The 25,054-nt window shown below is 33.3% G+C and overlaps 1 protein-coding gene across 7 annotated transcripts; it reads left to right on the top strand.

Moving 5' to 3' along the window:
* Positions 1-2,138: 2,138 nt before the first annotated feature.
* LOC134266305 (catenin alpha-2-like) lies at positions 2,139-23,461 on the top strand. 7 transcript variants are annotated; one of them, XM_062748518.1, is made up of 23 exons: positions 2,139-2,165; positions 2,664-2,786; positions 4,649-4,838; positions 5,098-5,264; positions 6,617-6,736; positions 7,612-7,701; positions 11,766-11,939; positions 12,446-12,649; positions 12,981-13,010; positions 13,876-13,956; positions 14,268-14,420; positions 14,669-14,761; positions 16,562-16,718; positions 16,968-17,168; positions 17,450-17,601; positions 17,923-17,980; positions 18,098-18,112; positions 18,769-18,997; positions 19,687-19,792; positions 20,398-20,535; positions 22,072-22,164; positions 22,459-22,479; positions 22,627-23,461. In XM_062748518.1, the coding sequence occupies exons 2-23, from the start codon at positions 2,676-2,678 to the stop codon at positions 22,789-22,791; spliced, it is 2,748 nt and encodes a 915-aa protein (XP_062604502.1). In that variant the 5' UTR covers positions 2,139-2,165; positions 2,664-2,675; the 3' UTR covers positions 22,792-23,461. The 7 variants fall into 7 exon arrangements, with proteins under 7 accessions (XP_062604502.1, XP_062604503.1, XP_062604506.1 ...); XM_062748519.1 differs by lacking the exon at positions 20,398-20,535 and adding an exon at positions 20,200-20,334; XM_062748522.1 differs by lacking the exon at positions 12,981-13,010.
* The last annotated feature ends 1,593 nt before the right edge of the window (positions 23,462-25,054 follow it).

The raw sequence follows: 25,054 nt of genomic DNA, 5'->3' as shown, positions 1-25,054 counted from the left end.
GAATTTGATTGACGTTTTTCATACTATTGTTAGGCCATTATATACACACTGAATTGTCGAAGTGTTTTTCCGTTATTTGCCGATCATTACGTAGCACATGGCACCTGATCCCACCTCTGGTATTGTGGAGGTCCGTGTTTGCTCTGCTCTTATTTTGTATTGTTTTATGGACTTTTGATCTTGAATACTGTTCGTCTCCATATCCTTCATTCCGCCTGTAAACATCACAATTTAGACCTTATCTTCAGAACCATTAAACAATTCATATATGGCACCAAGTGGGTTTGAATAAAGGGGATTCTTAGTTGTTCAAGACCAAATTCCCCATCCAATGAAAGACAATCAAGAAAAGGCAAAAATAGGGAATCGTAATAAAAAAAATCTTTCATAGAACCACTGGACCAAATCTTAAATCTTTGTAGAATGCTTTCTGAGGTAGTGTTGCTTTTCTTAATTATGGTCACTGGGGTGGGGTCATAATGAAAGGTCAAAGTCTTACATTACATTCAATTATAAATAGGAGAAACTTTCTTTAAAAATCTTTTCTAGAAAAAATGAAAACTTCCAGACGTTGTGTAGAAACTAAAATGTTCAATATGCAGCAATGGGTAGGATATGGGACGTACCACACTTTGGGATCAAAGCTGTACAGTGTGTATATATATATATATATATATATATATATATATATATATATATATATATATATATATATATATATATATATATATATATATATATATATATATATTTGATATATAGAACAAATCTTTAAAAAATATCGTCTTTTCAAGAACAATTGGACCAAAACAAATAAAATAAAATAAAGCAAATGATAACGATTATGAAACTAAAAAGCATTTTATGTCAATAAGAATTATTTTTGTATTCAAGCAGATTTGTCCAAAATCCTGTATGTACTTGAAAAGAAGAAACGATTTGCTGTTTTTTTTTTTCTGATGCAAGGAAGTACGTAGCATCGTCTTTGAAAAAAGGGGGCAGTCAGAGATTTAAAAAATTAACTAGCTGAAAAAATCTAGAAAAATGGAGGGTTTCCAAACTCCATACTAGAAAATCAAATGGGGGTGGGGGTGGGGGGGATCGAGGTCGATCCTCGAACTAGTACCCCCCCCCCATATCTAAATTATAATTTTGACTATACTACAACTACATAAGTGGAGGGAGCAAATAAATTAAATCAATTGATAACACATCGGAGAAAATCCAATGAATATCATTTTCCCATCATAACCCGAAGTGGGTAATTGAGGCCCATATGATTTTAATCTTGATTAAAGTGTGGGGAAAAAATACGTGTGTATAAAGACAATAAAAAAAAAGATAAAATAAAGGAGCGAATCGAGGATCTGATTTTCATCTGATTGAAAAATCAAGTTACAGATGTATGTAGACATGGTAGATCTGCACATCAATTAATTTATGAAGTTTGATTTTTGCACAAATGTCAGCATTTCAATAACTTTTGTTTTAGAATAAATCAATTTACTAATAATTGAATCAGTCATCATATAACTACTTTTAAAGGTTTTTTCTGCAAATGTAAAAGTTAGTATAATTTTTATACACAATAGTGTATAGAAAATAATTAAAAATACTGATTTTCATCTAACATATCAGAAATGAATAATTCTTTTTTTTGTAATTACTACAAATATCATGTATGTCAGCAGAACTGGTCGAAATTACCCCAGTTTTCCCTAGATCTAAATGAAAAATATTTTTCTGACTGGTACACGGGCTTTTCAAGACACACAATTATTACACTTAAGGACATACATGAAATTCCGTACACCCAGGGATATACACTGGCATTTCTTTGACAAGGCCTAAATGTCACGTGATTTAAATTCCTAGCTGTTCTAATATTAAATTCCACAATGCAATGATTTTTTCCTGATTTTATCACCAGCAATTTTTGCATTATTTTTTTGAAAAACAAAAGAAGTAAAATGAGTTGTACTGCACTATTAGTTTCCAGTATATTTAATTTTTGCAAACTATGGAGAAATGAAATGAAATTAAAAAGAAAATGACGTAGGGGGTAAAACAGAACAGCGGAAGTTGTGATTCAGATTGTTGTCACTAAATTGGAATTTCTTCTGTCGAGTGTTGTGCATAAAAATACTACAAGTTATAGATATCTGGTAAGAATTTTTGATGAATATGAAAGCAGATAGAATTATGTAAACCTTTCAGATGCATTTTCACGGTAGATATATTCTCGAATGGCATATTTTATGTATTATGTTGATTGATAGAAATAATCTGCAAAACTTTGTGGAATGTACACTGTACGTTTGTAATCATCCGATGGTATACACAGTGTTTATAATCAACATTAGCATAGTTAACACATAACACAGAATCTAGTGAAAAAAATACACAAATTATACACAAATCCAAGGACTAAATATAATTTTATGATACCATTGACATGATTATGATGAAAGAGGTGGGATACATCACATGTTGAATGAAAATATTTATGGTTATCATTTTCTGTTTGAATAATCGATCTGAAATATTGCACATGTATTATTATAGTCTGATTCTCACACCTCTTTGAAATCTACATTATGCTTTCTTAATTGATTTTGATTTGTTCTGTTGTTTTATCAACCACTTGTTTCTCCCTTTAATAGCCCTAGTGTGCCATGAGTGTTGGTTCCCCTGCAGTGGGGTCCCTCCAGTTGAAATGGGACCCCAAAAATCTGGAGATCCGGACAATGTCTGTGGAGAAGACATTGGAACCTCTAGTTACACAGGTATTATGTTTTTTCTCTTACTGCTATGCATATTAGCAGGGCTCGACATTAACACTTGTCCGCTTGTCCGGTACCAATGAAAAATAAATACGGACAAGTGAATATTGCTGAGCACTTGTCTGATTGGACAAGTGCATTTTAATGTAAAGGGGTCTCTAAATAATAAAAAGAACGACTGTTGAAAGCTAAGTCCAATCAATTGAGCGAAATCGGTAGTCTCAAGACGGAAGCTGTACATAAAATCTAAACTTCGATCCCGATATGTATAGTTATTATTAATATTGAGTTCACATTTGATCGGGATCGAAGTCCACTAATTGCATACTACTGAAAAGTCATGGAAGATACGAACTGAAGTGTGAATTATTTGATGTTGACAGGTTCACTTGTGGACATTTATTTAGAAAGCCTAAATTAAATTTTGTTTTATGTGTCTGCTGTATTTATCAATAACATCAAGAATCAATCAAGCGCATGACATGTGTAAATAAATGGACTTAATTTTAACTTTCAAGTTGAAACTATTGAACTTTGTTGAAAAATTTTCCGACAAATGAAGTTGAAATTCGGACAAGTAAATGCCTTGGTCACTTGTCCGAATGGACAAGTAGGAAAAAAAGTTAATGTCGAGCTCTGATTACAGTGATTGGGATAAGCTAGGGAGTAAATGTGACAATGGCACACTCCAAGTCAGTGTCAATGTGACATTTCAAAATTTAATGCCCCAAACAGACTTTTTAATGGGACGTTTCCTAGTTACAAACTTGCAATTGATTAGTTGATGTTAGAATTTCAGTTGACTTTACATAATTGAAATTGTCGAATTATTGAATGACAACATTAAAAGATACAAAATTAGTATATTTAAATTCACAAGTGTCAGGAAATAAATAAACACTGCAAATTAATTTCAATTCTTTATTTTTTGTCTCCGATGTTTGACATCTTTAAATGATTTAAAGCCTGGTTTAGATCTATACTGCTTCCCTCCAATTCATTTTAAATTTTGGTTTTTTGGTTTTTCCTCCGAGACTACATCATCCATCTTACCGTCAGATTCATCCCCATGTCAGCATGTTATAGGTTCTTCCGAGTCATTTTCTACCGATTTACTTGAATTCTGTTTGTTAGGATTGTTAAAATTAAGAAAAGTCTGCCCTTTATCGATACGAGGTATTTTCTTAGGCAGCATGCTGCACTCCTGACACCATTTTATTTCGTGCGCGTTAGCCAATCAGAAAACACGTAACTGTTTGATCAGATACTGGAGAAAAGAAAGTCATAAGAATGCTTTAACTGAACGATATTACATACTGTATTTTCAAGCATAAATTGACAGTGATTGTTGTGGGAAAGACTACAAGCGCTTGGGGAAAGCTCAAAGTTTAAAAGTATGTAGTGCATGAATATATATGCGCCACGATGGCACAGCGTTTTTAATTTTAATGTGACATTTTAAAATTTGATGTGACTATGGCGCAGGGCGCATGCTTATCCCAATCACTGTGATTAGTTGTTATGATCAGAATTTACAGAGGTACAGTATAGTTGACACTTTGTTGATATTACAAAAATCTTTAACTGTTATATAGGTAAAATCAGTCCTTAGTGTTTGAAAAAGGTTAAATTTAGTTCTAATGAAATACACTCATGCCCTTCTTATGAACATTTTTCTGATGAAAAAGTGTGTATAATACACATGACTTTACATGAAAAAAAGTGAGTATGAGAACTTGGGAAATTTTTTATAAGAAGGGAGGTTTATGTTCAGAATTAAATATTCATACATTCTTTAGTTTATCATGTTTATAATCCAGGAACATCCAGTTTTGATAAAACCTTTTCATTTACCATGTTTACAGGTAACAACCCTAGTTAATCAAAAAAGTCCATCAAATAAAAAGAAAGGGAGGTCAAAGAAGGCACATGTTTTGAGTGCCGCTGTTCAGAAAGCCACAGAGAATTTCATTGCTAGAGGAGAGGAAATCGCCAATGAAAACCCAGATATCAGGCCTGACATGATGGCAGCTGTCGACGAAGTCAGGAAAACTGGTAAGTACAATGTGACTTATAGCCATTTATAAGGAATGGACAGTTGATAAGCTTTTCATTTGTTAAGTCAGAGAAGGGTCTAACCTACCCCATAGATCATTGATAAAGATGGTATTTCTGGTCATATGTAATGCATGATAAGTAATATCTAAACCAGGATCATATAAAATTAAAAATGATAATTGTGTATATTTATGAATCAAGCTTGTCTAATGAGGGACGCCTCTACTGAGTTAATATCTATGTATTTGTATTGTAGGGGAGGTAATGAGGGATGCCTCTACTGAGTTTGCTGCTGAGCCCTGTTCCCTGTCTAAGCGGGGGGCTATGGTACGGGCTGCTAGAGCTCTCCTATCTGCTGTCACAAGACTTCTGATCTTAGCCGATATGGTGGATGTTCATCTCTTGCTGAAATCTCTTAGAATGGTAACGAGGCTTAGACTAGAGTTCTATCAGTATATGCAATTTTTCAAAACAGTGAAATTTATGAATATTCCTTTTAGGAGACTAACATACTCTACCTGAAACATGATACCGTATAACTGGTTTTTAATGCGGGTGCAAATTTTTGCGATTTGATCCTGAAATAGGTATATTTATTTTTTGCGATTTTAATTTTTGCGATTTCACTTTGACAATAAAGTGTATTTTTATTGAATTTTATTGCTAGACATTTAAACAATAAAGTCTATTTTTCTTTTTTATTGAACAAACCAAAGCAATTTAAAATACAGGTGACTCTTGATGGCTTGAACTCAGATCTCGAGAAGTGAACCTCTGGTCCCGTTTTTTTCCTCTATATAACTAAGCAAATTTACTCCTGATCTCTCGAACTTCTATCTCTCAAAATTCTCTATCTCTCGAACCAAAAGCTGGGTCCCGTTACACATATTTCGTTGAATTTTACTCTCTATCTCTCGAAGTTTTGATTGCTCTTGTATACACGCCAGTCAAGCGTAAAATAGACAGTCTGGAGTTACCTGGAAACAGTGAAGGCCATGGGCTGTTAATTAGGTGATTACATAGATGACACTACACCTGTGGGTCGTCCGTGTGTTGTGATAATTAATGGGTTATTATTCACAGGGTAAATTAGAAACAAATTCACAATTATTTTGAATTGAAACCGAGACGATAATTCTTTGAAATTAATTTATAGAAGTTCGTTTCAGTAAGTTCCCATAGACTATGAACTTTCATTTATGATTATAAAGAGTTTATATAATCTCAGTAGGGGAAATATTACACAAGAAATTCTTTTCTCAAGGACAGACTACCGATTAAGAAAAATCTGGTAAACACTAATGAAGGACCCGATCAAGCCGAGGAATAGCCAAACCGACAATTGCTATTCGGGTTTCATATAAATAAATCATGAAATACAATGTAGGAACAAATAAATATTGAATCTTTAGGAATTCGTTTTATTTATTAGAAAAACAGTAATTGCTGTTGATATCAAATAAATTACCTGTAAAATACGGTTGAAAACGTGCAATGGCATTATTTACATATACTTCCGGTATCTGTAAAAGTAGAACTTCGATGATCGCAACTGAAAATTCCGGATTTTATTTAAGTATTTTTTGCGATTAAGACTTGATCGCAGAATTTCGCAAAAAATAGCACCCTATAGAAAAATCCAGTTATATGGTATATGAAATCTTGGTAATTTATGTCATGTTGAAATAGTATTTATTTTTCATGTATTTTAATGAAACATAATTTAAATGCTTATTTTCTGATTTCTGATTATTTAATTCTAACCATGCTAACAGGTTGAGGGTGACTTGGACAGAGTAAGGAATGCCACAAGTCAGCAGGAGCTGATGTCTAGCTTCAAAGATCTGGGGGAGAGCTTAGTGGATCTAGCTCAGCGAGCTGCCCAAAGACAGAATGTATGTGACAGTCTATATGTACATAATATACGTAGCGCTCAAATATGACAGTAAAGATTTATAAGTATCATACGCTCGACTTGAAAAGTGGGAAATATTTAGTCATATTTCAGTCTATTACACTTGGACACATTGTTGGGTATCCCTTATCTGTGACTGCTTTTCGACCATTGAGTGTTATTTAATGAAATTTTCACAAAGTCTTTATTATAGCATGAGACTGAACGATTCCTATTTGCATTTCATTGGGCAGATAGGGTTTCATTAGAAAAAATAATGATTTGCCATTTTGGATAAAATTTGGGGGTTCCAATCACTTATCGGTAACTATTCTTATGCCACAGAATGCAATGTCATGAAATTTTGACAGAATCTTCATAACATAGCGCAATTCTGTACCTCTTAGTGTATGTTTCAATGAGAAAGATAAATTGCAGTACCACTCAGCAAAACATGGAGAAGGGGGGTATCAATTTGAAATATATGTCTACAGGACAAATAGTTTATTAAGTATATAAAGAGGTATTATGTATTTTTTTGTATCACCCTGAGATGTTTTATTATTAGTACTGAGTACTCAGAAACTTGCTAGTTTCCCAGAGCACTCGATTAAGCATAATTTTTTTTTTTTTTAGCATTTTTTAAGTATTGTTATGCAACATTACTTAGAGGAAAGCATTCCCATGCTAGATTAAGCATTTAGGAAAATGACTATCACATGCTATCTTCATTAACAAGAAATATAGACATAAGTTGACCTTTAAGTGAGGTAATATAACAGTATTGAACCACCCAGTAGGTGTTTTCAGTTGATGATTTCCAGCTATCTACAGGTGTGTTTAATCACTAATTGTGTTAATCTTTTATTTTTTCAGGATCTGAAGGACCCGAGAAGGCGTGACGATTTAGCTGCCGCTAGGGCTGTCCTCAAGAAAAATAGCATGATGCTGCTGACGACTTCAAAGGTAGCTAATAATGAGTTTCTATTGTGGGAAAATGTGTATTAAGTGTACTTAAAGCCCGGATCTGACCTAGTTTAATATCCACACGGACAGCAATTAAGCATATTAGGGAGCTGGTCACACCTCCAACTGATAAGACTGCAGAGTGAAGCTATAAATAGATACCTGCATAGAACATACACGTGTTACACAGAAAGTAGAGATAAAACTCTGCACATGGTTTTACTATTTATTTCTCCGCTTTGAGTACACTTGTTTAATATAGCGCATCCATATTTTATTTCTAAAATTAAATGTTTTCTTTTTATAGTTCTTTTTTCCCTTTAGTCTTCTAGGGGCCTTTGGGTCAGCCTTGAATGAAGTAGAAGTATGTTCTCTGTTTACATTTTCATTCCAATGCAAAGTTCCAAGGAAAGCACGCACTTTATATTGTTCACTTCCAAATGCTATTCGTTTGTCTTGATAGATATTTAATGTATTATTGAAACTCTCCACAAAGTACGTATCTCTCCCTAAATTAAAATGGTCTGGATTCTTATAAATAGTTGAATTTATTATAACACTTCTGAGTAATTTTACTGCCACTGGATTTTCAATTACAACCTTTGAAGGTTCATAATTTGGATCTCGTTTGCACCTAGAGCTGGGGTGACATTGTTTGTGGCTGTTCTGGTAATGGTCCACAATATTGTCCAACAGATTTCTCAAAGTGGCTGAATTACCATCACAATGCTTGGTCGCCCAGTAAAAATGTGTTGCTACAGGCTCCACTTTGTCAATCAATTCTTCAGACCATGTTTTTCCTTCCTTATATCTTGGTCCTTTTGATATATCAGTCAAGGCTTTTTTAACACTCTTGATTCCATGCCAAAGATCGTTTTGATTGCATGTAAATCCATGTTCCCTTTCCCTTACAAATTTGTTGATGGCCATATTCCTGTCGTGGGTATGTACATTCACAGAAATGTCTCTATTGTCAAAATCTTCATAAATTTTCCTTGTTCCAACTATCTCATGTCTTTGGGAAACAGGTTCCTCTGCTTTCGAGACATGGGCACAATTCAGTACTTTATGGGATCTTTCCCCAATAGCAACAACACTGGTATCTTGTGAATTTTTTCTCCATCCATGGCGGGCATCAGTTATTATGTCTATTCCATCCAGGTTTTCATATAATCCAACTTCTTCTAAAATAGCAGTAGTGCACGAATCCTCATATTCTTCTTTTACAAATTGCTTATACATTTTGAAAAATGTATCTCGTTTCTCTACGGAAAGAATTCCAAGACCTGCAGCATTACAGAATCGCGAATAATGAGAAGGTAACATTCCGCTGCATAGAAATGCATGGTTGATTCTTTCGTTAACAAGGTATTTCCCGTTGGGTAAGTATGGAGAAGATGCCCAAATATAGGAATGTTTTCCTCTGTCGCCCCGGGTACATTTTAATTTTAACGAATGCACATGACTTCTCTTAGTGACTTTTTTGATTTCTAGAATTCCTCTGCAGTACTTTCCATGGGTTGCTGAAATATCCATCAGTTTTTTGATAGATTGCATTGATGTTACAAAAAAGTCCTGCTTCACTTGACTCTTCTTTACTTTGGTATACGTTCCCGGTGACTTGAAATCATCACTTTTACTCACTTCTAGGGATTTTCTCCAAGCATCCAGCAATGATTCCATTATGTCAGTGTTGTTGACAGGTCTCCCTAACTTACTGACCAAAACCTCCCTTACTTTCTGAAGACTTTGCATTATTTCTTGCTTTTTTCCTTCAGTAATTGGCATCTCAAACTTGAAATTGGCAGGCCGTTTTCGCTTGGTTTCTGCCATTTTCTTCACTTCTTTTGACTATTATTTGACTTTCTATATTCTTTCAATGTTTACTTGCTTATCTTCTTGTAATACTATATGAAATGTTACTTGCAGTTTTGTGGGTTTCCTATTACGGACTAGGCCACTATTTTTTGTGATGTAACAGGATACAGTCATATTTCTCATTTTCAGTAGAATTAATAGATGACTGGCAAATATGGTTCAAAGTTTGCTCCTCATGATGAAACTGATATTAGAATTGCAAAATCAAGTCTCACCTCTTGCGTTTGAAATAATGTGTATTTATGCAATTAAATATTTATAATCTGAATTTACCCTTTGTCTATTATCAAATGGAATAGACCAGTTACAATGTAACATGTAAAGCTGAAATATTTTCACAGTGGGGAGGCACTCCCTGCATCCCGCCAAATGTCAATAAATCTATTAGTCAGCACACCTCCCATGATGGGCCCTCAGGGGTCAAAGAATATGATGCAAGAAAACCCCCAGATATTATTATTATATTTAATAGATTATCAGTGTATTTATTTTATAACAATTTTGATGCCAAAAAAATAATAAAGTTTTAAATTTTACAAAAGTGACCAAATAGACAACAACATGTTTATAAACCTCCTTTGGTGCCCCATGCCCTAAAACTTTCCCTCCAATTCCAGTCATCGTTCTTATAGCAAAATGGATGAAAATGAGGACACAAGTGTAATTTCTTTGAGAGTGAATCCTGAACAAAGGGAAACAATTATTCAGTTTATAAATTTTAATGAATGGGAATTAGATGAAATGTTATGCGAAGGGGATACTATTGAAAATCAAAACACTAGTGATGAAGACTTTGAGAGGACATTCCGTATCCCACAGAATGAAAACTGTGATGAATGTCAACAGTGTTTTTGCAAACCCTGCATCACAGATGAGAAAAACACACAGATGTGGTGGCCTTCTGAAGCAGTGTTACCGGACAGAAGAAACAGCTCCTTCCGGAAGCAAAAGTATAAGTTTTTTTGGACAATGCTCTTTCACAGAGGTGTTTTTCTTGATGCCCGATACAAAGAAAGAAAACTTATCGCGCTGCAGTCAGACCCTCGATTGAAAAATGTTGCAAGCCATCGTAGGGACATTCTACCAGAATGTGTTGTTGATCTTGTCAGATTTTGGTATCCAAACCCAAAGGATATTCCATACATGGGACACCGATGGCAGTGAATGTCATGTTTAACAGTTTAAATACACGAATTAATGAAATTTATTTATTTTTGTGATAATTACATTTGTTTGCAGCTTCATATACTATACAAGTCTTATCTGTTGACTGGTCAGTGCTTATGTGCTAATTACTTGTACTCTGCGCGCTATGAACAGCGGTCAGTTGATAACAGCCTGAAACAGCAGGATGCACTTTTATCTGTTCTTGTTTACATACAGTGTGTTCTTTATCTCTTCATCAAATAAAAGGAATTAATGGACTTTTCTTTCTCTTTGCTGAGGTAAGAGAATTAGGCATAACCATATAATAAGAAGCCATTTTGAATGCGTCCATAGAGATTAGAGCTTCCGGTGTAAATACAAACAGAGCTTTGCTAGCTGTCAATCAAAACAGGCAGATTTTGAAAATCAGTGTCACTTCAGAATTTCAATTGATAAATTCTCCCTTTTTACAAACATTTGAAATATATTCTATGCATTTTCTTATGCAGAATAGTAAACTTTATTTACATAACAACTATCTCAAAATGGTAATTGGTGCTATAAGTATGAATTCAAAAAAATATCCCCTGAAGTGAAGAGTGGCAAGAAAATTGAAATTTCCACCATTTTCCTGATTGGCTGCTATTTATACCCCAGAACCGGGCTTTAATGGGTGGAGAGAGTGCTTGTAAATAATAGCACTGGCAGATATGTTGCATGTGTAATTGATAGAAGGAAATGTAGGTGTTCATTCATAGGAATTTCCATTAAGAAAACCTGATGTTTGTCAAAGATGTAAGAATCTTTCATAGATCCATGTATATCTGCAAGAAGTATGGATCATTCATAAAATAAACATAATGTACTTTATTTACAGTGTATGTTCGTTGCAATGTATGTAGGAGTTTATTCACAAATAATAATTTCGTGATGTACTTGTAGCAAGTTGTAGGTGTATGATAACATGTACTTAATCATTATTGCGCAGTTTATTGACAATTTGTATATGTGTTCATTCAGCAATGCTGTTTTTATTTCAGGCTTACGTAAGGCACCCAGAACTTGCTCCAGCCAAATCAAATCGAGACTATGCCTACCAACAGCTTGTGGATGCTGTCAACACAATATCTGGTGTGGCCCAGGCCTCGGGGGCCTCTGATGCTCACCCATATGAGGGAGCTGGGGAACTGGCTTCAGCATTGGATGAATTGATGGTAAAAATGTGCCAAACAATTTTTTTTATTAAATTTTCTTATGACTTTACATCAGTTTTACATGTTATTTTAACAGTTACAGTACAACCTGTTCACATATAGAGATCAGGTGTAAACCTCTGCCCTTTTGCAGGATATCTATTTGATTATTTTAGATATTGATTTCTGTGAATCAAAACAATAATTAAAGTAATATCAGTATAATGCAATACCTGGATAATCAGAATCTCTGTGAATTCCAAGCTTTATTTTCATTCCCATTTTACTATTCTTTTCTATTTTCTTAAACTGCGACCTGATACCCATTTTGTATTCCAGTGCATGTTGATCAAACATGTTTCACTGTACAAAGATTTAAGCAAGATTTTTCTATGAATACATGTAATCAATCTTCATGTTCAAATGGTGGGAAATCTCATATATAAATCTGTCTCACTGCCATGATTATCCTTAATAAATTAGACATCAGCTGTTGAAAAATAAAATAAATAATCATTTTTTTGTAGCAAAAAATAATCATGGATCCCTTGACATACAATGAAGTGAGGACCCGGCCGTCCTTAGAGGAACGCCTGGAGAGCATCATCAGTGGCGCCGCCCTGATGGCAGACTCCTCATGTACGCGGGACGATCGCAGGGAGAGGATCGTACAGGAGTGTAACGCTGTCAGACAGGCCTTACAAGATCTGTTAACAGAGTACATGAACAATGTGAGTACATGGCTGACGTATTTGATATCAGAGTAAACAGATTAGTATTCAACTTGGTCTTGTGATAGTTTATATTGAAATCTTTTTTTCAAATATTGTTCATGAAAAACTTTCAGAATAATTTTAAAAATCTGATTTACACTGTATATATACCATCTTACAGTAACAGTATAAAGAATAAAAAAAAATTACTACCTTTTGAGAAACATTTCCATGATAAGCAGATAAAGGGCAACTTTATTTATTAAAGATTTCCATGAGCACAAATTAGAAATAGCTAATATTAACTACATATTCTATTAAAACAAATACTTTTACTAAATGAATTTAGTGCAGGAAACCACAATCAAGTAATTTCAAGGTACAGGTAACACTGGAATGTTTTTTAAATCTTTTCTTCTCTAGGAAATTTCAATAGATTGTATTTATAATTGTATTGCCCATTTCCATATTGTACACAAGTTATTATGAATAACATAGTTATCTTGTCAACTTTTGCCTTAGAATTCCATTAACGAACTTGCTGTTAAAAAGAGAGAGCATACAAATCAATTGCCTGAATTTTATATTGAGTTACTTAGAATTATTTTAACAATCTACTGTACTTGTACTTGGAATGTTTTAATTGAGAATTCAACTGTACTAAAATTTTGAATGTTTAGTTAGACGTGATATTGTCACTGCCTTGAAATGAATGAAATGTGATAAGCATGTAGCTTATGATGAAGATATTTTATATGTAGTTCTGTTAATACATGTTTTCTTTTTAAATTAAGAATTGTTTAAATGAGTAGATAAGTTGTTAAGGAAAGTGACATAAGGAAACAAAAAGGTGGCTCATTAAGGATAAAAGCTGCATTCTATCTTTCTTTTCAATATTCAGAGAAATAATTCAAGACGTATTCATTTACCCATATTGCATGTGCATGTCATGAATTCAATTCAAAATTGAGATGTATTTTATATATCTGCCCTTCAGAAGAAGAAACTTTTGCTAGAACATCCTATTCATATTATAAGTATTTAATGTATCAATCTACAGCTTTTTCAGGTCAATAGTGTTTGTATTTTGACTTCTTTACTAAATCGTTTTGAAAATGATTAAAATGCCAAATTTTGCAGAAATGAAATGATTTTTATAGAAGTTTGCCCCAAGGAATTATAATAATTTAAAAGTGATGTGCAAAATGTGTAAAATTAATGACTCCTATCTGATTTGTTTGCAGTCTGGAAGAAGTGAGAGGAGTGAAGATCTTCAGAGGGCCATAGATAACATGGAACGTAAGACGAAGGACCTCAAGAGACAGGTAAATAAACTTGGAAATCAATGAAAAAACAGAATGTTTTCTGTCATAAATTAGGAGATGAAAACATGCATTAACTTTAACCAGATCAATTTTTCTGGGTTTTTTTTTTTTTGAGGAGGGGGGGGGGAGGAGTTGGGTGTGATTTGGATCAATTACATTTCATGAAAGTATATTTTATTTTATAAACTTAAAAGTGTAGGGGTTTTTTTTCAAAGGGGGGGGGGTCAAATTTCCTTATGTTTGATATACTCGCTAAAGAAGGGTTTCAATTTTGAAGGGAATATTTATAGTATGTTTTCTATTTACTATAGCTGAGAAAAGCAGTGGTGGATCATGTTTCTGACTCCTTCCTGGAGACCAACGTACCCCTCCTTGTTCTGATAGAAGCTGCCAAGGCCGGGGACGAGAAGGGAGTGGAGGAGTATGCCCAGGTGTTTGCTGACCATGCCAACAAACTTGTGGAGGTATAAAACTTGTGTTCAAATGCTCTGTAATATCTGCAATTTCATTGGTGAACAGAGATGATTTGTCAGATACTTTTAAATGATTGAAAATGCCTATCCAACAAAATAAAACAAAAACTTGCATTACAAAATTCATCATATATCATCTAAGAGTAAAATTTTAATTTGAAGTGCACTGCTATAGTTATATTGAGCAGTTTGTTTTTATTAATTCATTTCTTATTCATATGCCTTACCTCTGTACACAGGTAGCAAACTTGGCCTGTTCCATGTCCAGCAATGCAGAAGGTGTGAAAATGGTCAGAATGACTGCAGCTGAACTTGAAAGTCTCTGTCCACAGGTTAGTTGATTAATTTTTATGCGCCCGTCTTAAGACGGGACGTATTATGTTATAGGCTTCATGTCCGTCTGTCTGTCTGTCTGTTAGCTTTTTCGTTTCCGGCTCATAACTTTAATACTATGAGGCCTAGGATTATCAAACTTTGTCCTTTGATGCATCTTGGGTAGAAGTTGTGTCGCACACAAAAAGTAGGACGCTCTGACTAATTAAGAAGTTATAGCCAAATATGGAAAAATCCTTTCCGGCCCACAACTAGAAAACTATAAGACTTACAATCATCAAACTTGGCTAGTTTATGCATCTTAGGTAGAGGATGTGTCGCGACCTATTTCAAGGTCACTGAAATTTAATTTTAATGAAATTTGAAATAAAAAATGTGTCTTATTACTATTCATTTTCACATCCCAAATAATGTAAGAGTATTGCACTATTCTTATTAAAAAAGTGTTAAATCAAGAAAATACTTATTTTTTTAAGCATATATATTTAACAGCAGTCAATAACAAATATAATGTATGTTAGAGAAATCCTACCTCTCCCATGAGTGTAATTATCAAGCACTGGTCAATAAGAATTTTGATAACAGAAATTGCATGTCAAATTAGAGAGAAATTAATGAGTTTAGTGTGAGGAGCTAACTGGTAGAGCATTGGTGTTAATTATCTATATCCCTTGAGTATTCAGGCAAATGGGAAAGCCTGTTGGATTAAAAATAGCTCTTGTTGGCTAGCCAAAGTTTTAAAATGAATTTGATGAAAAGTAATTAAAACTAATTTGATATTGCATAATAGACTAATCTTATGTTATATGATATTATTAATTTAAAAACTAATTTTATGGGGTGGGTGGAATCAGCATGTCCCTATGAATTACATATTAAAATCTGTCAGACATTAAATCTCAACCAAAAAAAAATCTTTAAGTATTTTATATGTTTTAAAAAATGTTTATGGTAGATAGTGCAGACCCATCCATCTCTTGGTAGTAATGAGTAGTCAAGCATCCAGTTAAAGATTAATTAATGAGTTCAATGTAGGAAGGCTATCTGATCAAGAAGTCTTATCTGTATCCTTTGGGGATTAGACAGAAGAACTGCTGGTCAGTTTATAGCATATGTCATTTGATGGCCAGCCTTTTCTTTTCAAAATTAATTTGGTGTAGATTAAGGTGTTAAGACTAATTTGATATTGTTTAATATGATGGGCATTTTGATATTGTTTAATATGATGGGCATTTGACAAGGTCTAACACAACCAGCATAGAAATCTATCAATGATGTAATATTTATTATAATTAATGCCTACATCACAGGATATGGATAAATCATGGAAATCTTAGAATTAAGCTTGATGTGATTTTCTTGCACGCTAAACTGTTCCAGAAAATTGTAATTTTTTGACGGGCGTATCATACTGTGGCGCGGCACTTTATTTCTAAACATTAAAACAGATGTATAGTTGATCTTCAGTATGTCAAACATCTACATGTACATGTACATGTACATGTGGAGTACCTTGGATATTTCAAAGTCATTTGGAAGTCCTAACCCATTTCTCTATAAGTATGTATGTAACCCCCAATACCTCAAACCGGTGGATATTTCAGAGTTTTTCCTGTGTCCAATAGAGTTAAAGATAATGAGGTTTATTAAACATATTTAATTGTTTTTACCAAAAATGGGACCTAGTAAAGCCCTAGTTTGAAACTGTATTGATTAAGATATATTGAAATTGTCTTAACCATCAAATATCTGCACGAGTTTTCATAAAAATGTTAATTTTGAATATTTGTATCCTCTAGGTAATCAATGCAGCTCGAATTCTTGCCAGTCGTCCGAGGTCAAAGGTCGCTCAAGAAAACATGGACGTGTTTAAGGATGCCTGGGAGAGAGAAGTGAGGATCCTGACAGATGCTGTAGATGATATTACCACCATTCATGATTTCTTGGCTGTATCTGGTAAGAGGAGTTAACATATTTTTTAACTTCTTTTCATACAACTGCAACCATTAGCATTCCAAAAAAAATGTGTAATGTATTAACAGATTAAACTTTGCTCAGAGCTAAGTGAATATATTGTTGACATTCTTAGACGGATATCTTACACATAGTAATGCTAATATGTGCACTTGTATATAATGCTGTAAGTTGTTTTGGATATTTATAAATTTTGCACATTGTACAGATTACTCCAATCTTTATTTCCAGAGAGTCACATCCTTGAGGATGTCAACAAATGTGTGGTGGCTCTTCAGGAGGGAGATGCAGACACGCTTGACCGAACTGCTGGGGCCATCAGAGGGAGGTCCTCTCGCGTGTGTAATGTGGTCACTGCAGAGATGGAGAATTACGAGGCAGGGGCATATGTTGATAGAGTCATGGAAACAGTACTGATGCTTAGGGACCAAGGTAACCACTGATTTGAAAGAAAAGAAACTTGTTATGTCTACTTTGGTGCGATTAATTCAAAATTGAAACCATTCAACTTTCCTGTATCTATATGATCTGTAGATTTGTGTTAAAAGGGTAATTTAGAAAATGTTAAAGCTTTTTTATTTTAAAATGCATGTACATGTATATTCAGTATAATTTTGTTGAATTTTTTTTTTAGTGAAAACTATACTAAATTATTGTCTTAGAATGACACAAATTGTTTTCTCTATAATATTTATACATCTCCTTCATTTCAGTGATGCCTAACTTTGCTGAGAAAGTGGAGATAGCCGTGGATGCCCTGAGTTACAATCCTCCACGAGAGGTGGACGAGAATGAGTTTATTGATGCCAGTAGACTTGTGTATGATGGGGTCAGAGATATCAGACAGGCCGTGCTGCTAGACAGGGTATGTTACATACTGTATATACATGTATATTAAATAATTATGTATTGCTTAATTTGGAGCATTTGTTACAAAAAGAGAAGAATGTATTTATGTCTCCCTTCAGAGGGGAAACAGAAGGTTTCTTTGTTGTTCGTTTTTATTTGATGTTGAAGTTTAAGCCAATGTTATGAAATTTAGCAGAAAGAATTTTACTGGTTTCTGTTTCTTTAATCAAAATAGTAGTAGAAAACTGTAATGGACATTTAAGTTTATGAGTCAAATAAGATAACATGGTTAATGAGGAGAGTATACATACATGTATGTAATTTTTTTTCATTTTAGACTGAAGTAGAAACAGATTCAGAAGTTGAAGAAGATCCATATGAAACAAGAAGCAAATGTAAGTTAAATAATTTTAATATTTTGATTCAGAATAATTGATTATGTGCATTGAAGATACAGTAGTATATTTGGCAAAATGAACAGTTTAATTTACTAAATATGTTTTATAATACAGCTTCAAGATCCAAAGGTGAATTTACCATATCAAGCATTTTTTGATCAAGCATTTTTTGATTGTTTATTTTTGTTTCTTTTTTACTGTAGAGTATAAGTTTGATGAGTTATTTGTTGTATTGAACCTCCTTAAGAATGTGTATGCAATGAATGGGTCTTCGAAATTGAATTCTTTTAAGTTTAATAAAAAGGTGAATGCCATGTTAAAATTATTTGTGACAAGTGCATGGTTTGACTTCACCAGTTTTGTTAAGAAAATTCAGTGTTCATTTAATATTGATGAACAAAGATGAATACCTTTTGTACTTACTCAGTATATAGTTAGCATGAGGCAGAAAATTATACGATGATTTTGTCTACTTTAACAAAATCACAAGAAATCATCAGAATGTCACTATTCACATGTTAGGCCTTAGTAGTTTTTTAGCAGTTCTGTAATGTGATATTGAAACTTGGTAAAATGTAAAATTGGAGTTCATTTTTGTGTTACTTTAATGGTGCATTTTTGATTTACTCTATCTATTTTGTGATTTTCTCAGTCTCATTATACATTTTGTGTTACTTTAATTACACATTTTGTGATCCTCTAACTATACATTTTGTGTTACACGTATTATACACTTTGTGTTACCCTAATTACACATTATATTTTACACAAATTACGTATTATAGCTAGCTACATGACTGGGATGGATGACGACCATGGTAAGAGTGACAGAGCCATGATGAGACAACTCCCTGCGGAGGAACGAGAGAAGATCCAGGAGCATGTGCAGGAATTCCTGGCGGACAAAATGAAGCTCGACCGTGAAGTGGCCAAGTGGGATGACAGTGGGAATGACATTATTGTCATGGCTAAACAGATGTGTATGATCATGATGGAGATGACAGATTTTACAAGGTAGGAATCGGTTTTTGATGGGATTTTACGAGGTAGGAATCGGTTTTTTTTTGATGGGATTTTACAAGGTAGGAATCTGTTTTTGATGGGATTTTACAAGGTAGGAATCTGTTTTTGATGGGATTTTACAAGGTAGGAATCTGTTTTTGATGGGATTTTACAAGAGGTAGGAATCTGTTTTTGATGGGATTTTACAAGGTAGGAATCTGTTTTTGATGGGATTTTACAAGGTAGGAATCTGTTTTTGATGGGATTTTACAAGGTAGGAATCTGTTTTTGATGGGATTTTACAAGGTAGGAATCTGTTTTTTTTTTTATGGGATTTTACAAGGTAGGAATCTGTTTTTGATGGGATTTTACAAGGTAGGACTCTTGTTTTGAATGAGATGTATATTTGGTGAATAAACTGCAAGATTTGTGAAACAGTATTTGCATGGAATGGATTTTATGGTGTATTCATTCAGAAAATAAGCTCTCCATCATGGAGTGTAATATGTGTATATTTTGCAAACACTGTTTCAGTTTACAGTGTTGTTTAACTATATATTTCTAATTTTTTTGTTGGTGCATAGAGAGGTTGACCAAAAGTTTCATGAATTTTCCTTTATACATGTTAAGTTGTTTAGCACATTTTTACAAATTACATTTTGTTAAAAGTAGGTTTTAATCTATTTTGGTAAATTTAACAGAGGACGAGGTCCACTGAAGAGTACAATGGACGTTATCAATGCTGCTAAGAAAATCTCAGAGGCTGGTATTGGATTGGACAAACTGGCTAAACAAATTGCTGATCAGGTAGGGTGATGTTTCTTAAATTTTTCTGCACATAGAGTGAACAAGCTATAAAAGACTGCAGTTTACATAAGGATTTTTTTGACAATGCTTTCAGTTTTTAAGTTTATTGATACTGATGTTTTGATATTGGTTACCTTTTCTGGATCATCTAAAATACTGTATGAAGTCCTATTTTAAAAATCATTAAAGAATTTCAAATAGAATTAACATTATTTCTTCAGTGCAAAAAAAGTGTATGCATGAAATTTCCATGTTTCTTTGAATGAATAATTTAAATGATTAGAGTTCACAGAATGCCAGAAGAGTACATGAGGAATATAAGGTGGACTGGAATAATATTTCTATTTTCCAAGAGTCAGTCTTTGTGATTGATGCAATGTTCTTGCTAACCCAGTTTATTTTTTCAGTGCCCCGACTCTGCATCAAAGAAAGATTTGTTAGCTTACCTCCAGCGAATTGCTCTATATTGCCAACAGTTAAATATCACCAGTAAGGTCAAGGCCGATGTTCAGAACGTCAGCGGGGAATTGATTGTGTCAGGGGTAAGGCTAATTACTGGATAGTTTTATCAGATTCATTCATATGTGACCGTTTTCACTTTCTAGTGCCCAGACTCTGCCTCAAAGAAAGATCTGGTTGCATACCTGCAGAGAATCACCTTGTATTGTCAGCAATTAAACATTACAAGTAAAGTCAAGAATGACATTACTAGCATCAGTGGACAGGCTATTGTGGTCACAGGGGTAAGACTAATTACTCCATAGGAGTCTCCTGGGACTGAGGCTTTCCAGCTCATAGCCAAAAAACAGCCAATGTACTGCACTGCGCTTTAAGTCATGACCTTTCCTATCCAGTCTCTGAACCTGCTGGCTGCTAATCACTATACATAAATTGAAATCTATGTAAAAGATATATAGGCCTAAATCCAAATATAAAATGATTTGTTAAATATATATTTACTGTAAAGGTTACTGCAAATGAAGATGTATAAATATACCTGCCTAAAATGACCCTTACTTACATTTAAAATACTTTAATTTTATGCTATTAATCTATTAAAATTTTTAATATTTTTTTTTTTTAATAAAGTCATATCTGATTAAGAAAAATCTTAACATACATGTACTAATATTTCCTTGCAGAATGTTAACAAGCTTTATAATACATAACTGTATAAACAAGAAAGAGAGATCAGATGAAGCTTTTCGTACTTCTCCATATGTTTGTTTTTGGTGCATAATAATAGTTAATAAGTATGTTAAGATCTTAATTCTCACAAATAATGCATCTTCCCAGTTCCTAAACACTGTAAATTATTTATTTGCATGGCATGTAATCTGTAACTATCAGACAGATTCATGTAAATTGCCATTTTATTAAGCTCATTGTAAAAATCAACAGAATCAATCTAAAGATTTTTTTCTTCTCCTTATTGAAATTTGAAAATTAAAGCTGGCAAAATATGGTACAGATCATGGCTATCACATTTGTATTGAGCACAAACATGTAAACTACAATATAAAAGTGTTCTGGCAGATTTGGTTCAGTTTGATTTGTATATTTGTGATGTGTTCTTGGTGAAATCACTTTTCTGGGCATGTCACAGTCACCAGCTCCAATTTATTGAATACACTATGTACATTGTATATAAGAAGTATGGTATATTTTAATATAATGAGAATTAGGCCACACCAATTTAATTTCTTGTTTGTCGGATATTTGATGGAAAAAAACTACGAGCGGGCAAGCGGTTAAAAAATAATATTATTTCTTTTTTGAAGATAAAATTTTAAGGCAGAGCGTGAAAAAATTTGAGCGGACAATTATATTTTATCTGATTTGCAGAGTTAGCAGATTAAACAAATGAATAATAGAGCGGAAATGGAACAGAAAATAGCCCATAATTTTTATGGTGCGGGAAATTTAAATTAATATTATTTGTATAGTTCTGTTTGAATACGAGCGGGCGGGTCCGACGAACAAGAAAACTTATTGGTGTGGCCTTATGAACAGGTTTCATTGCTGAAAAACATTTGATTGATTTTATACATGTATAAAGCATAAACAGGCATAAACAGTAAAACATTTTGAACCAGGAACAAACAATATTTTGATTTGTTATGAATGTAATTCAGTAACTTAAGAAATGAAAATCACTTTATTGTAAGCATCAATTCATGATAAGATTGCTTGTTATAACTGTGTTTCATTGTACTGTCAAATGTTTATCAATACTTACCATATGTAACATATTATTTGAGGGTTTAATCTCTTTATAGCTGGACAGTGCTACTTCACTTATTATGGCCGCAAAGAATCTCATGAACGCTGTGGTCCTGACAGTAAAAGCCTGTTATGTCGCATCCACTAAGGTTTGTCTATGTCGCCCATTTCAATAGATATGTGTAACTATACAATGTACATGTAGATGTACAGAATCATCAAAATATATTTGTGGGAAATATATTATTACCCCTATATTTTAAATGATATTCACTTCTGTATATTGCCACTATTGAAAATATATGTGTATGCACAAAATATATACATTTCCTATCAATTTCCACTTCTTCTTTCCAAGAGTAATAGCTTCACAAAATTATATCATTCAAAGAAATAGTAGTATTTACATGTTCTATATATCGATATTTTTCTTTCTTTCACAGTATAAGCAAGCAGGTCACACAGTAAGTTTTCCTTTTTGTCACTGTATCAGCAATCCTTGTTTTTTAAGCATGAAAATATAAACTCAATATTTTTTCTCTTGTAAACATGTACTTCATTTACAGTGAATAAATTTTACGTCTGCTCACTTGTTAAAATTAATATTTCAGTCCACAGTGGTCATGTGGAAGATGAAGCCTCCAGAGAAGAAGGCTCTGGTCAAGCGGGAGGATCCGAATGAACTCCGGTCCAAAGTCCGCAAGGGGGCCAGGAAGAAGAACATGGAGCCCGTCAAGGCACTGAGTGAATTCCAGGAAATTGACAGCTTCTGTTAGAACCCAATCATTCCAACTAATACGCAATTCATTTAATGACAAGTGAGGGAAAATTGGGTGTTTTGTTTACTGACATATACATATTTAAAAAGGAAAGGAAATTTAAAACAGAAGCTACCAGTATATTTTGAAAAAGACCTCATTTGAGCATATTGATAACTTCTTGTTGATATTTTAAGGAAGCTTGTAAAATGGACTTAAATTAATTTTTTTTTGCAATTTCTAATATTTCATATCTTACTACATCCATTGATACATATTCTCCACAAATTACTATTTGTTATGAAGCACATATACCATCTCAAAGACTTTTTTTCTTATTTCTAGAGATAAAATACAACTGTTATTCAGATACATGTATTGTTCATCGTTTAATAGTGTATCATTTTTAAAATCATCCTAGATCGTTTTCATGTATTTAATTGGAAAAGTCCAACAGCTGTCACTTATTTCACATTAGTTGTTATCCATTACAATTACCACACCATTTCTTTTCTTTTTTTTTTTTTTTTTGCATTTTAATTTTTTTTTAAAAATCTTTTTTTAATACCAATGATTTCGCATAAAATGTGATATTATGTCATGGTTGTTTTTGTCATTTATATGTGTAGCATTTTATAGTGTTTATACACACATGTATAATTTAGAATTACGAAGGGTTGTGAAATATGACTGCTGTGTTAGTTGTTATTGTAGAAATATAGATATTAGAAAATCTGCAGGTTTTTTATTTGTTTGAACATATTTTATTGTAATATACAACTTTATCATGTTGTGTCTATCCATAGGCTAGGATTAAATAGTCTTATCATAAAACCATTTAAAATTAAAGGAAAAAAAACATCTGCTGTGTTAGTTGTTATTGTAGAAATATAGATATTAGAAAATCTTACATTAATGTCATCAGGCAGTAGAAAAGAATATGTGCAGAAGTTTGTAAAATAATGCCTTTTTTATTTTTCTATATCCCAATAGATACTACTTACAAGTTGATCTGAATTTTAGTTTCTACCTGAATTATATCATTCTCAACACAGTGCAAGTGACTGATATGAAACTTGTTCATGGTCCTAACAACTTGAATTGTAATACTGTAGATTCCTTATTTTTGGCGAGTAATTATTATCGCGGATGACCTTTTCAACGTCAAATCCGAGAATAATAATTCACGAATGGACGGTTGGTCAAGAGATTTTAGATTGATTTTACTACCAAAAAAAATAAAGACGAGCTATTTCATTTGGCGTGTGGCGCTTCTCGCGAAATTACGCAATAATTAATTCCACGTGTATATTTAGGAATCTACAGTAAGTAAAAACAGAAAATAAAAGCAAAGCAGATGAGACCAAGCCATATAACTTCAGAATAGATTTCTTATTTTAGTTTGTACTGTGCTATTGCAAGCATCAAACCATCCCCTTTTATTTTTACAAGGAATGCAGGTTGTAGTCTTTCAAGAAAATGTACTACACTTTATTTAAGGAATCCTGTCTAGTTAGTATAGTATGCCAGGGCATCAACGATAGTGGGAAACATGGGATAATTTGCATAACGGGCGAAGCCCGTTTTGCACTAATTATCCCATGTTTCCCACTATCGTTGAAGTCCCTGGCATACTATACTAACTAGACAGTGATTCCTTATATTTCCATTTCATTGTGAGATAAAATTGTACATTCAGACTTTTAAAATTTAGACATAGACTTAAATTACACGAGGACTCCCATGCCAAATTCAATAGGCCTCGCCTTCTGACGTCAAAGACAAAGGCCGCGGCACGAGATTTACATGCATATTTGGCCTCCTTAGTGTCTGACACAGAGACAGATGCGCACGAGATTTGCATGCATATAAGGCCTCCTTAGTTCCTGACCTATCGACCTGCCTAATTTACATTCCGGTAGAATTATCAATAAATCAACTCCGCTAACTTTCAAAGAGTTATCACAGAGAAAAAAAAATAGAAATGGAAATATTAAAACATAGTCAAACTATTATAAAGGGACCCATAAGTAACATGATAGACTGCAAATAGAATATATTACAAATTCAAATACTTGTGTTGGTAAACATAATGTGGAACTATGGCAAAAATATTCTAAAAACATTCCTGACATATGAAGATGACTGTCCAAAAGTCCAGTGAAACATTTAATATTGGGAGCAGAGCAAACACAGACCTCTAGAAATATCAGAGATGAGATCAGATGCCATGGAAGAGTAAGAATTTCCCTGTCGACCCATGTAACGTTGAATTTTGACC

The sequence above is a fragment of the Saccostrea cucullata genome, unplaced genomic scaffold, assembly GCF_032062105.1.
Source record: "Saccostrea cucullata isolate Sc308-1 unplaced genomic scaffold, CSIRO_AGI_Scuc_v1 ctg979, whole genome shotgun sequence".
NCBI lineage: Eukaryota > Metazoa > Mollusca > Bivalvia > Ostreida > Ostreidae > Saccostrea > Saccostrea cuccullata.
Note: the sequence above shows the minus strand (reverse complement) of the source record. Positions and strands in the feature narration are given on the sequence as shown.

Excerpts from the sequence above, each read along its gene's own strand:
- LOC134266305 (XM_062748518.1), top strand. The coding sequence starts at position 2,676 with ATGAGTGTTGGTTCCCCTGCAGTGGGGTCCCTCCAGTTGAAATGGGAC. Across the intron at positions 13,957-14,267 it reads CGAAGGACCTCAAGAGACAG|CTGAGAAAAGCAGTGGTGGA; the intron begins GTAAATAAACTT and ends TATTTACTATAG. Across the intron at positions 14,762-16,561 it reads TTGAAAGTCTCTGTCCACAG|GTAATCAATGCAGCTCGAAT; the intron begins GTTAGTTGATTA and ends TGTATCCTCTAG.